Source organism: Rhinolophus hipposideros (genome assembly GCF_964194185.1).
Source record: "Rhinolophus hipposideros genome assembly, chromosome: 20".
Lineage (NCBI taxonomy): Eukaryota > Metazoa > Chordata > Mammalia > Chiroptera > Rhinolophidae > Rhinolophus > Rhinolophus hipposideros.
In genome coordinates, this window is record NC_138066.1 from 49,083,430 (window position 1) to 49,096,836 (window position 13,407).

A 13,407-nucleotide genomic window follows, 5' to 3' on the forward strand; every position below is an offset into this window, starting at 1 on the left:
GGCTCATCTTAGTGCCTGAAGAACAGACTTGGGGACCTCCTGAGGACTGGCAAATCTTCCAAGAGTATCAATTTTACTCAATTATTCAGAGGAATAATAATAATAATAATAATAATAACAATAACACTTATTGAAAGCTCACTCTGTGCCAGGATCTGTGCCAAGCACTTTGGTTAAATTATCTCATTCAGTTCTCAAAATCATGCAGTGCGTTCTATTCTTATCTCTTTTTTACAAGTGAGGAAACCAAGGCACGGAGGGGCTAAGTACCTTGCCTAAAGGTACACAGCTAGGAAGTGGCTGATGTGAAATATTTAGCCAAGACACTCTGATTCCAAAACTCACACACAAAACGATTGTTCAGTGCTGGGGCAGAAAAGCATTATATATATATATATATATATATATATACACACACACACACACACACATATAAATTATATATATAATATATTATATATATTAAAGCAAAATCAGAGATATAATGGAGTAAAATTCAAAATTTGAATGTCATTGAAAGATAAAATACACAGAACATCAAAGCGTATTTCCTGCCTCCTTGGTGCCTGGTTTCATGTACTTCTGAGTCTGGGTGATCTCCTGCCTGGGACCGTCTCTGAAGGCACTGGGGAAGGAGGTGGAAGCTTCCACCCTGAGTGAAGCTGATGAGAACCACCCAGGGCCTCCAGCAGTTTCTATGAGTGTTCCAGAACATGTGACTGTGCAGAAAAGGGTGTGACCGACCTCGTGTTCCTGATTTTGAACGTTGGCATCAAAGGGGAACGTGTGTGTTGGGTGTGGGGGTGAATGCAACACAGACCCTGCAACTAAATGCTGTTTCCCTCCCTGGGGAAAACCCAGCACGGCCCAGCAGAGCCTCTGCAGACCTCAGCCCCTCCTAGCTCAGCCCCATCTTCCTGGCCAGTCCTCTTGTTTGACCGCAGGCTGTGTCCAGCCTCACCATGTGCCTGCAAGGTAGGGAGGTGAAGGAAGGCACTTCTGTGAGTGTGTCTTAGGAGGGGCTGGAGGATGGGGATGAGCAGGGAGAGAAGAGGATGGTCTGCCTCTCCCCTCCTGGTGTGTGGAGAGTGGCTGGGAGCAGTGAGAGGTGCACGACCCAGCAGTCTGCAGCTGCCAGGAGGGAGCGATGCTGAAGTCCACTGCTCAGTCTGTTGTTTGGACTCCAAGAGCCTGTTTTCCCACAGAAACAAAGCTCAAGTGGAGGTTGGCTCCCTGCCTGGCCCAAAGGAGCCAGATTCAGCTAATACCGACACAGCCTCAGAAGACCCTTCACGTTCTCTGCCATTGTATTGTCTGTGACTGGCAGGGGTTCTGGCTGGAGCTTGGGAGACCACATATCCTGGAGCAGCTCCACCAAGGGTTCTGGTGGCCATGGAAACTGGGGCCCTGCAGAAGACAACTCTTACACAGGCAACAGCACTGGGAAGCAGGGTGTGTGTGTGTGTGTGTGTATGTGTGTGTGTGTGTGTTTAGACATTTCTAAGCACAGGACACACCTAAGCCATGGAGCATGGAGTGAGCAAGTGTCCTGGATTGGGCAGCTTTGGGCAGCTCTTACACGTCTCTGTGCCTCAATTTCTTCATCTTGAAATAATTATCATAGGTTTGGACTAGATTGGTGGTTTTCTAACCTTTCTTTTTCTTTCTTTCTTTCTTTCTTTCTTTCTTTCTTTCTTTCTTTCTTTCTTTCTTTCTTTCTTTCTTTCTTTCTTTCTTTCTTTCTTTCTCTCTCTCTCTCTCTCTCTCTCTCTCTCTCTCTCTCTCTCTCTCTCTCTTTCTTCTTTCTTTTTTTCAATTTTATTGGGTAACTGTGTTTTTTCCGGGATCCATCAGCTCCAAGTCAAGTCATTGTTTTCAATCTAGTTGTGGAGGGCGCAGCTCACTGGTCCATGTGGGACTTGAACCGGCGATCTTGTTGTTGAGGGCACATGCTCTAACCAGCTGAGCCATTCGGCCGCCCCATATACATTTTTTTTCTTTTTATCAGCGTTTTCAAGCAATCTTGGGTAAAATCTGCTCTAATGAAAGTGTTGGCAGGGGTGGTGAGGGGCTAGCTTCCCCTCTATTTCCCCTTCCCACCCTGCCAGCCTGCCCCCTGCCTGGAGTACCTCCTTGGAACTCCAGGTCTTCTCAGAGCCTATTTGAAAGGTCACTAGACTGGATTCATACACACGAATAGAGAGACATACACCCAGGCAGACATGCAGACGTACACACTAACACACACACACACACACACACACACACACACACACAGCACCCAGACACTTACACAGACGCACAAACACAGACACACACCGTCCCTCCAGCTCCAGAAGCAGCCTAGAGTCACAGAGGAAGTGCAGGCTTGTGGGTAACACTCCAGAATGGGGATAACACTGAAACGTGGGGTCTGGCTCACCCAACCGGCCCCTTGCTAGCTGTCCCTTGGGGGTGCCAATCTGTTGGTCGGAGCTGTGAAGCTGTAACGCTGGGATTGGGGGGGAAGATGCACAAAGTTCCATGAGCCTTTGGAAACTGGAAATCGCTTTGCAAGTGGCAGGGATGCTGTGGTTGCAGATTGATCAGTCAGGCCTGAATTCCAACCAGGAAGCACCAGTCTTTGGCTGTCTGGCTCACATGCTGTGACATGACAGGGCCCTGCAGGGTCAGGGACCGGAGAGTTCTCTGCAAGGGAAGTGTGTGGGGTGGGCAGTGCCACGCTGGGGGAGGAAGAAATGAGACAAAGTGGGTGGTGGTATGGTGGGAGGGGCTCTGTGAAATGTAGGAGGCTCGCAGCAGGTGAGGGGACTCTAGGAAGCCCTTGTTGACAGTCACAGAGTAGGCCCCCCAGCATGGGCCCCAGTGCCTGGGTGAGCTGGGGGCCCTTGGCTGCCAAGGAAACCTTGCTTTGAACACAAAGCACCAGAGCAAGGAGGCCCTGCCCGGAAAAAACAACATCCTGGCTGCAGGGGCAGAAGCGGGGCTCTGTGGGAGGGGTTATTTTTAGTTGCAAAGGCAGCCAGGGCAGGACTTGTATGGCCTTGCTCTCTAGCTGCATAACTCACCCATTGTCCTGTCTGACCTTGGCCATGTGCTGAGAGGCGCCTGTCTGCCCTTGCCTTCCCTCGGGCCTTCTCTGGCATGCCCCTGCGCCATAAAGCACCAAGGGAGGAGCGGGCTGGCCTGGAAACACACTCACCCTGTAGCCTCAGGGAGCAAGCCTTCCCCTAGAAAGCAGAATTGGGGCATCCTAGGCAGGTATGGGGATTCTGGGGCAGGAGGGGGCACTGGGCCTTCCTGAGAGAGAAGCAGCTCTTCTGGGGTACAGGGCATGGGTCTCCCCATCCTGGAGGCTGAGCACTGTTCCAGCCACACAGCTGGGTGTGGAGACATGAGGCAGATTCCAGAGGAGGACATAGGTCCTTTAACTGTACGTGTTCTCGGCTCCAGCCACACAGTGGGCCAGCTCAGTCACATCCTTCATAGGCTGAGAAGGTGTGTGTGTGAAAGAAACTCTAGTTCTCAGAGTTTCTTGCCCACGTCCAGGAGGGAGTGGTGCCCTGCTCTTGGGGGGAAGTGATGTCTGCACTTAATCCTGGGCACAAACACTATAAGGCAGGGCCAGAACTGGGCTGTGGCATCGAGGATGAAAATAGCTGATGGGAACCAGGACAGCCAAAGCAAACACTTGGGCAGCCAGAATGCCTGGGGCTGGACCCCCATGGGAGAAGCCACCTCTAGCTGCCTCTGCCCAGAACCAGGGAGTAGGTCTGCCCCAAAGGGCCCGGGCTCTCCCTCCCAACAGGGATCCTGGCACCAGGGGCTCCATTCCCTTCTCCTGTCTTTCAAGAGAGGCTCTTAAAAGATAAGAAATACTAGGAATTCTTGGTGGGTGAAGGATAGGAAAGGGAGTCTTTCATTCAACACGTTTATTAATCACCTACTATGTGCCAAGCACTGTCCTAGGAACCTAGAAAACGACGGGTTCTGTTCTCCTGGATCTGTCCCAGCTGTGGCTCCCTGTCCCGGAAATAAGGCCTGTGGGGGAACAAGGTCATTTGAAGGGGTCTGGGGAGCCTGTTCCCTGGGAGGTGGATGGCCAAGCGTGTGGCAGGTGGAGGCCTCTAGAAATGAGATGGCTGGCGCCTTCCCTGGGCAAGCCGAGGGTGCAGAGACGCAGGGTACACAGGAGCTGAGACAGGCGCAGGAGGCCCAGGCCCCCTGCATCACCTCCTCTTCAGCACAGATATGCAGGACTTCTTGAGGGGCCCGATCTGCAGATGGGCGTCCACACTCTCCAGGAAGAAGGCAGGCTTGAGCCTGCTTGCAAAGAGCCCTGAAAAGTGGCTGTCCAGGCGGCTCTGGAAGGGGTCAATGGGGGAGGCCGGGGGACCACTCCGCCGGGCCCGGGTCGCCTTCAGCCTCCGCAGAAGGCTCATCTTGCCATCCCGTACGGCATAGAAGACCAGGGCTCGGTCGGCGTATTCCAGGCAGATCCCGACCGTGGGTGAGAAGGGGTGAGGCAGCGTCGCCTCCAGCCCATGGAACCAGACCGAGAAGTTGCGTCCATTCCACTGCAGGCAGCAGGAGTGGGCGTTGCGGCCAAGCCGGCCCCGGTCATAGGGCTCTTGTGGGGAGAAGTCTTCAGCCATGACCCCCACGCTGACCCAACCTTCAATGATCTCCACCTCCCAGTAGTACGTGCCCCGGTCCAGGGCACCCTCGCCCAGCACCTGCTCACAGTGGGTGAAGCGGGTGGGCGACTCGGGGTAGTTGATGGGACATAGCACCCTTTTCACACCTTTGGTTCCAAACAGCTGCAGGAACTTGTCTGCTGTGTCACTATCCAGGTCTACGATGTAAGCAACTGCTCCCAGGGAGGGAAGAAAGACGCAGGACTCAGGGCCAGGCTCAGATGGGACGGCCCCTTCCCTACGTACCCACCTCCCCATACACAGCCTCTCCTCATCTTTGCAACCAGAACGACTCATCCTTGCTGGGGAGCTACCCATGAGCTGGCCTAGTTCAGCCAATGAACAAGGGAGGGGAATCTAAGAGCTCCTGTGCCAGGGTCCGGCCCAGCAGCCGTCGGAGGGCCCAGTGTGAGCAGAGGGAAGAGCCCAGTGTCTACTTACACTTGAGGAAGTAATCCCTGGATGCCTCAGTCTCCAGGTGGCCTGTGCTATCAGGATCCAGGGACTCGGCATCTGCTACAGAAGATGAGACAGTGGGGAGGGGGTCTCCCCAGCTACCTGGGGCTGGATGCTATGCAAGGTGCCCCCTGCAGCTGTGCCCTCAATTGCCTCTGCCCCCCAATTCCTCCCAGCATCCCAAGTCTCCTGGGACAGGCACACACCCAAATAAGGCACCCTGTGTTCACATGCATGCCTGGTCCTCAGGTACTCCCCCCTGCTCCAATTGATCGCGGACCCCAGCCCCTCTGAAGCCAGAGGGTGGGCTAGGAGAAACCCCCTCTGCCCTGTAGCCTGTGGCCAAAGGGGCTGACTGGTCATTATAGGGTCGTGGCTCCAGTCACTGGCAAGATTTGGGTCCCACCCGGCACGAGGCACACAGTTTCCATCCTCCTCTCCTGAATGGGCACCCGGCCTGGGGGCCTGGGAGGGAAGACTGGGGAACAGTGAGTCACTTGCAGGAGGCGCCCACCTTCCATGCTGAGCTTCTGCAGCCCGTCCTCGTCACCGTCACCGCTCAGCCCCCGCAGCTGCTCCCACTGGCTGGCGCAGGCCACAGTCAGCACCTCTTTCACTGCCCTCACAGCTTGGGATGACTTAGTGAAGCTGAGTTCCCTCGGGGGAGTGGGCCCAGGGCCGCACCCCTCCTCCAGGGCCAGCCTGAGTGCCAGGAGCTCCTGTGCCAGATAAATGTCCAGTAAGGCCCTGCTGGCCATACCTCCTCCCAGCTGGGGGGAGACAGCTCTGCCAGGAACTGTCTGGTTCCACTGTCTTCTCCTCCCTCTGCTTCCTGCCTAGCCCCCACCCCACATGCCCTCTCTGCTCGGAAGAGCTGCTCTCACCTGTAGGAAGCTGACTGAGTCGGCCTCAGGCACCCGACTGAGGTTGTGGAGGGCCTGGCTTAGCCTGCTGCGCTGTTCCTCCTGCTTCCGCAGGTCGCCCTGGGAGCGGCCCAGCATAGTGGCCTCCCCCTCGTCGATGAAGCCCAGCACCTCCTTCTGGAACCCCTGCAGGGTGGCTGCAGCCTCGGCAAACAGCCTGCTCACCCTCTCCCGTTCTGCCACAGCTGCGCTCTGCGCAGGACGACAGTGGGGGCAGCAGTGAGGGCAAAGAACATCACTGTTTGGGCCCTATTCTTCCCAGACCCCACTTTCCCAACCTGCCCTGTTGGGGAGACAGAGGGTTCAGCTCGAGCTGCCCTGGGTCTATGTCAAGTCAGGGGAGAGGCTCAGGCTCAGTGGGCCGGGCAATACCCTGAGCACAGGCTTCCTTGGAGTGGACTGGATCACGACACTGCCAGGAGCCTACGGCAGGAGGGGGCGGGGTTAGGGTGTAGTCTGCCCCGATGAGGCCCACTGTACTGACCTTGATGAGGCCACTGTACTGACCTCAATGAGGGACACCGTACTGACCTTGATGAGGGCCACCGTACGCCGGGATTGTGCAATGCGGGCGCCCAGCTCGTCCATGCGGTCCTCCACAGCACTCAGAACTTTGGGCTGCTCAGCCTGTGGATGACACCCTTCATGAGGACAGGGTCTGGCAGAGGCTACAGCCCTGCACTGGGGTCCCAGGCCTCACCAAGGGGTGGGAGAGGGTGACCCAGGAGTGGTATCTGTGCACAGGTGGGACTGGGAGTGGCCATGATGTCCCACATGATGCCAGCGGTTCCTCAAGCCCAGGCTGGTGCCATTCCCAAATGCCCAGGGAGAATGCAGGCTGGCTGAGGGTTGTCTGCCTCCCTTCTCTGACCAGTGGGCCAGTACAGGGCCATCCACGGTCCTCAGTGTTGCTCACATTCATCTGGGAACTTCCATCAGAAGGGAAGAGACACAGAATGAGAGGGGCTGCACGAGAGGCAATCAGCTGATCTGGGGATCTCTGTCCCCACAGACTCTGTGCCCCCAATCCAGGCTTGAAAAATGGGGATTCCGGGCAAACCCCCTGGGTCTTATGAGTCACCGATCCAGGCAGGAGAGACGGAAAATCCCAAGGCTGAGGCGCCAAGACTGGGCTGGAGGCCAAAGGAAACTGGGGGAGGAGGCAGCCCGCCCAACTGCGCGCATATGCTCTAACCACTGGCCCCCCGGAACAGCTGGACAGAGCGGTCTGTGTGCTCAGCCGCGCTCAAGTGGCCTGCCACACCCATCTGAACCGCCTGCCTCAGGCCTGGGCACATCTGAGCTGGGACCCGCATGAGCCCGGCAGGCGCTTCAGCCTGCCGAGACAGTGGGGAGAGGGTCTCCCCAGCTACCTGGGGCAGGTACCAGACGCCCAAGATCCCGGCTCCATGCAGCCTTAGATCCGCACCGCCCGCTGGGGCTTCGGGTCCCTTGCCCGCCGTTCGGGTCCTTTATGTGTTCTCACTGGGTGCCCCCAACCCCCTATCCCATCTTAAGCGGAATGACATTGTCAGGGCTGGAAGCGACAGGAAAGATCCTCGTTAGAGGAGGAAGTTAAGACCCAACCCGGGAAGGTCCACGGCCCTGGGCGGGCTCGAGCGGCGTGTCACCCGCCCCGGCCGCGCACTCCCTGAGCCCTACCTCCTGGAGCGTGCGCTCCTGCTCCAGCGACACCAGCTCGTGGCCCCGGTGCTCCTGGGCAGCGCAGGCCTCGCACAGGCACACGCGCTCCGCACGGCAGTAGCGCTCGAGCGGCCGCAGGTGGCGTGGGCACAGGCTCTCCTCCAGCCGACGCAGCGGCGGCACCAGGCGGTGGCCGCGTAACGCGGGACTGCGCTCGTGCGGGCCCAGGTGCGCGGGGCAGAAGGAGGCGAGGCAGGAGAGGCAGGAGAGCGCGGCGGGCAGCGCGGCACCCTCGGGGCACGCGTCGCAGCGCACCGGCTCTTCCCCCGCCGGCCACGGCTCGGGCGCGCAGGGAGCGGACGGCTCCGGGGCGCTGGGCGGAGCGCTGGGCGCTGCGGGCTCGGGAGCCGGGGACGGGGCCCGGGCCGAGCCGGGCCCGGGCCCGGGCCCGGAGCCCTGGCGGAGCTGCAGCAGCTCGGACAGCGTGTGGTTCTTGCGGAGCTGCAGGCCGTCGGGGAAGGGCTCCTGGCACAGCGGGCAGCGGGCCGCGCCTCCCGGCCCGCCGGCGCCACCCGCCCCGCGGTGCGGCCAGAGCGTGCCCAGGCAGGCGAGGCAGAAGTTGTGGCCGCAGGGCAGCGTCACCGGCTCCCGCAGCGACTCCAGGCAGATGGGGCAGCTGAAGGGTCCGCTGCCGTCCATGGCTCCGCGGCCACCCGGGCACCGCCTGTTCTGCTCCCGCCTGGGAGGGACCGGGAGCGTTCCCACCACGGCGCCGCCCCCTGGGACCGAGGCCAAGGGTCCGGCCTCCGTCTGTCCTCGGCTCGGACCGCCCCCCCAGCGCCACGGGCCTGCCCTGCCCGGCGGTCCCGACACCCGGCCCCAGCTCAGTCCGTTCCGGGCCTCCTCTGGGCCCCGCCGGATTCCGAGCGGCTCCTGGGCGATGGTCCCTCCTGGGTCAGCGGGTGTAAGGGGAGGGCTCTGCTGAAAGGGGTGTGAGAGAGGGAGGAAGGCAGAGAATGCGAGGAGGACACACTGGAAGGACGGTGGGAAGTCGTTCATCCCTGTTACCCCTCCAATCCTCCCCACCCATGGCCAGGCCTGGGGATCCCAAGGCCACTGTGTCACGCCAGTACCTTCGTCCTGCAGACTTCTCTGCACCGTTAGAAAAGCTCCTGAGCTGCTGACTGCAGAGAAAAATAACTGCTGATGTATGCATGTGTTTGCCCCTTAGCACTCTGTTTACCCCCAGTGGGGAACTTGGACTTTTCTAAACCTGAAATGGGAAGTTGATGTCACCCTCCAACTCTCTGGTCTGAGGAGTTCAGTTCCAGGCCACGCACACTCATGGGCACCTATGGTGTGCCTGGCGCCCAGGGTGGAGGTTCCCTCAGTGGAGGTATTTGTTAAGACTCATCTTACTATGCACTTAAAAAGCTGCATTTTAATCCATTAGTCCATGCTGATGGAAATAAATGACTGGATAAATAAATACTGGGGAGAATAGACACATTTCCCATTCAGAAGAATTGCAAATAATTTTTGTAGATACTCCGAGGTGGCACATAACCTCCCACTCTTTAAGTGTGGGGTGTGCATAGTAACAGCCCTTTCTTCCAAAGGGAGCAAAAGAGTAACTTTACAGTGGAGAAATCTGACAAATACTACCTCAGCCAGGTGACCGAGGTCAACATCAACAGTGGTGAGTCGTATTGGTAGTAAGCTCCCTTGAGATGAGGTCTTCCGCCTCAAAAACCCATAAACCCAATTATGACTAAAACATCAGACAAATCCCAGTTGAGGAACAGTCTGTAAAACACCTGACCAGTACCTCTGGACACTGTCAAGGTCATCAAAAACAAGGAAAACCTGAGACACTCACAGCCAAGAGAAGACTAAGGAGACATGACGACTAAATGTGATATGTATCCTGGATGGGCTCCTGAAAAAGGACATTAAGGGAAAAAGAGAGGAAATTTGAATAAATTACGGAATATACTTACAGAGAATGTATCAGTATTGGCTCCTTAATTGTGACAAGTAAGTATACCACATTCACGTAAAATGTTAACAAAAGGGGAAACTGGGAGTGAGGTATATGGAAACTCTGATTATTTGCAACTTTTCTGTAAATATATAACTATTCTAAAATTAAAAGTTTATTTTAAGAATATAGAATAATGGAGGCAAATCTTCCTATCCTGAGGACCACGGACCTCCCGCTAATGAGACCCCAAAGTGGAAAGAATAAAAGGGTGATCCATCTAGAGTTGGGGCTTCACCTTTCTCACCGGGGTGCTTCTTGAAGCCTGGTACAGCCTACAGAAAGAACCCTTTTCAAAGTAATGCTTCTAAATGCATAAAATTAAATGCATCAAATTCCGTGGAAACCAATTACATTGAAACACAGGTACAAAATACTAAGGAAACGACTTTGTGATGAAGTGATATATGTATTTCTTTAACAAAATAAATAACAAGATCTGATGGGGGCCTACCAATTACTGTATTTTTTAAACAGTGATGAACATACATGTTATTTCAAGTTCTCTGTCACCACTGCCACATGCTATGAAAGTATCTGTAATTTCTATTGATGACAAGTGACAGGTATTGCTAATAGCACTGTGATGTGTCCTCTCCATTCATAATAGAAAGAAATGCTACATTTCAGCTAGAGAACCATGAAAATGAAGCCAGAATCCAACACGCCCCCGCCTCCAGAACTCCAGATTAAGAATGTCTAATTTAGAAAGATGCTATGCAGAGCCTCCTGACATCTTCCCTGGAAGGAGGGAAGAAAACTAAGATCTATTAAGTATTAAAAGAGGTGCAGTCTATTCCTGGGGGATTTGTGGGAAAGGAGGGGACGGATTGTGGAGGCCCTCTTGGAGGAAGTGGCATATGAGCTGGGCTTTCGCAGACTGCTAGGACTTAGGCATACAGAATTGAGGGTGGGAAAGATCTTCGGGCAGAAGGAGTAGCAGAGGGAGATGGCCTGGGTGTGCCTGCTTTGGCAGGAAGGCAGATAATGAGTTCCATACGTTGGTTTCCACAGGAGTACTTGATCATGACCGTCCCTTCTGTACCAAGACCCAATAACAGTTCAGAGGCTCAGGCAAGGGCGCCACCCTCTCCTCGGCTTGGAAGCCAGGCTGCCTAGGCTTGCTGAGACCGCAGACCAGCCTGATTCTGGAGGGGAGAGGGGTGCCTTTTGGATTAGGGGGTTCTCAGGGGGAAGTCCCAGCCAACCCTCTGCTCCGCACATCCTGTTCAGGAAGATCTGCTTCCACAGGAAAGATTGCAATTTGTCAGAATGGTGGCATTTTGATATTTCATGTCCATTATTATAGCTTTAAAGTTGTTCCCATTAATTCTTTTTTAAATGAATTGGCTCTCGAGGGGTTAGCGTAACTGGCATTTCTGAATTCTGCTGGAGCACGTTCATGCTTGCATCTCACTCTGCCCTTGCAAGGACTGTGTTATGAAGGGGAGGAAATGGAATTCCGACAGGTTTCATTATCTTGCCGGAGGTCACATAACTAGTCCTGCAGAGGAGGAAGAATTTAAACCCAGAGAATGCAACCTGAAAATAATCCTCAACCTCATATACGACCCTGTCTGACTGCAGTTTTGCTTAATTAAGAAAAGAAGTCATACAGAAACAAAAACAAACAAGCAAGAGCACTCCAGCCAATGAGAGTAATTGACAAGCCATCATAGCTTTGCTTGCATCTCTGAAAGAAACTGAAATGGGACGTGAGCCGTGACCCACGGCAGCACTTCTTTTTCTTTATGCTTTTAATGTACTTTCAAAAATTGGATTTGTATTTATTTCAAAATATTTAGAGTATTTAAAAAGTAAACAATTTAATGAGGCTGACAATAATATAAACTGGCGGTCCCGTGTCCCACCTGCTCCAGATTGTTGCTCCCACAGACAACCAGTCTCAGCTCTTAACTGTTTCTATCAGCTGTTATCTCCACATCTCTAAAGCATGTGCTCAGGAGCTTTGAACCTCTGTTGTGCTTGTATTTCTGGAGATTTAGATTCTTTATCAACTTTCTTTTGTGTTGAATTCTAGTGCTTGGATCCTAGGTCTTCTTTCCCTTTACTGATTTACTTCTTCATTTTTGAAAAGTCCTTTTCTTGGGAACTTCTGGAGAATGGATGTGGACATGCCTGGAAAAGTCTTTGTTCAGGCTTCATCCTTGATTGACAGCTTTGGCTGGGTATGGGATTCTAGAATGGAAATCCTTTTTCCACAGAATCTCAAAGGCCTGGCTCCATTGTCTTCTAGCTTCCATTCCCATGTTACTTGAAACCACGTTTCCTGCGGTTGCCAGGCTGCTCCTTTCCTTCCTTTCCTTCCTGGGAAAGAGTAGCCTCTCCTCTCCACCCTCAACTCTGGCCTCCAACCCAGCTCCCACCAACTCCATTGGCCCCTAAGGCCCTTGTCTTTTAAAATCTCTCCTGGTCTCCTCTATCCTTGCTCTGTGTGCCCATTCTCACAGAAGCCCAGAAAATGGGGGTTGGAGGGCCAGAAATGCTGGGAATACCCACAGGCTATTCAAATGGTACACTCTGAAGTCCATACCTTTTCCTTCTATATCAATGCATTTTTCCTGGAGAGGAGATGGGGAATTCTGTCAGAATCGAGTGGGCTGAGTGAATTTAATGTGAAGTACCTTTCTGAGAGATTTTTAACTGCTCGTCCCACACCTAGAGAAGCACTGTTCCATTGCACATGCTGTAAAATAGTAGTAGCATCTCATAATATGAAATAAAGGTTAATAGTCACAATACAGAACGTGCCACAGAACAATATGCAAAGGACCAACAACTTGAAAAAAAGTAAATTCATAGAATAAATGACCCAAAATGCTTCTCACCATGGACACAGAAAGGGGGCCAGTCTTCCTTTCTCTGTCCCTTTCAGAGCGTGGGCTCAGCCAGCTGGACACACATAGGGTCTTTGGGATCAGGAGGGATGGTTGGAATCTGTATGCCGGGGCAGCCAGTAATGATGGCCACCTGGCTAGCCCAATCCTGCTTCCTACCCCGCTGGGCTTTTGGCTCCTGCCCTTAACCCAGCTGTTCAGCTAGGGCCCGACCATCTCCTATCACTCGGCGGGGCTGCCCAGTGTTAGAACCCCCTTCTCATGTTTGGGGAACTCCTCACCTTAGGAATCTTACTGGAAGCTGCTTGCCCAGGTTGCATCAGTCAGAGGCCTGGCCCTGTCTTTGAACAGAGAGCCACACTACAGAGGAGCAAGGCCACAAGATGGAGTTTGCAACTGTGGCAGTGAACGAGGCCAGACTGCAATGTGGGAGCGAGATATATTTTTCACAGATTTAAAAATATTTTGTATTTTTTTGAGCATGTGTTTTTGCATGTTATCCTTCAGAAAACTTTCTATGTGAAATACATGTATATACATGAGTATATAAAACCTGTATGTATGAGTGTATGAAACCTGTATGTGCAGTATAAAAAGTTATAAAGCAAACACCCTTGTAATCACCACCCAGATCAAGAATTGGGATGTTTCCAGTAACAAAATTGCAGCTGCCCTGACCTGGCAGCTCCACTTCCAGAAACATAAGCAAAAACGTGTGCAGGGATCTTCACGGACGTGCACTGTGAGTGGCAAAAGCCAAAATAAAAGGACCTCGAACTGCGCTGGCA

At 53.7% G+C, this 13,407-nt stretch overlaps 1 protein-coding gene across 4 annotated transcripts; it reads right to left on the reverse strand.

The window, feature by feature from the left end:
* Nucleotides 1–3,920: 3,920 nt before the first annotated feature.
* Nucleotides 3,921–8,451, reverse strand: TRIM47 (tripartite motif containing 47). Of its 4 annotated transcripts, none has more exons than XM_081028260.1 (7): nt 7,739–8,451; nt 6,608–6,703; nt 6,449–6,499; nt 6,038–6,268; nt 5,668–5,872; nt 5,139–5,210; nt 3,921–4,870 (listed from the first exon to the last, which is right to left on the reverse strand). In XM_081028260.1, exons 1-7 carry the CDS (start codon nt 8,417–8,419, stop codon nt 4,230–4,232), a joined length of 1,977 nt encoding a protein of 658 aa, XP_080884386.1. In that variant the 5' UTR covers nt 8,420–8,451; the 3' UTR covers nt 3,921–4,229. The 4 variants fall into 4 exon arrangements, with proteins under 4 accessions (XP_080884386.1, XP_080884385.1, XP_080884387.1 ...); XM_081028259.1 differs by having other exon boundaries at nt 5,139–5,213; XM_081028261.1 differs by lacking the exon at nt 6,449–6,499 and having other exon boundaries at nt 5,139–5,213; nt 7,739–8,440.
* Between the last annotated feature and the right edge of the window lie 4,956 nt (nt 8,452–13,407).

Coding starts and splice junctions, on each gene's coding strand:
- TRIM47 (XM_081028259.1), bottom strand. CDS start 8,419: ATGGACGGCAGCGGACCCTTCAGCTGCCCCATCTGCCTGGAGTCGCTG. Junction 6,269..6,448: donor CAAGGAAGCCTGTGCTCAGG/GTATTGCCCGGC, acceptor CGTCCTGCGCAG/AGCGCAGCTGTGGCAGAACG. Junction 5,873..6,037: donor ACTCAGTCAGCTTCCTACAG/GTGAGAGCAGCT, acceptor TATCTGGCACAG/GAGCTCCTGGCACTCAGGCT.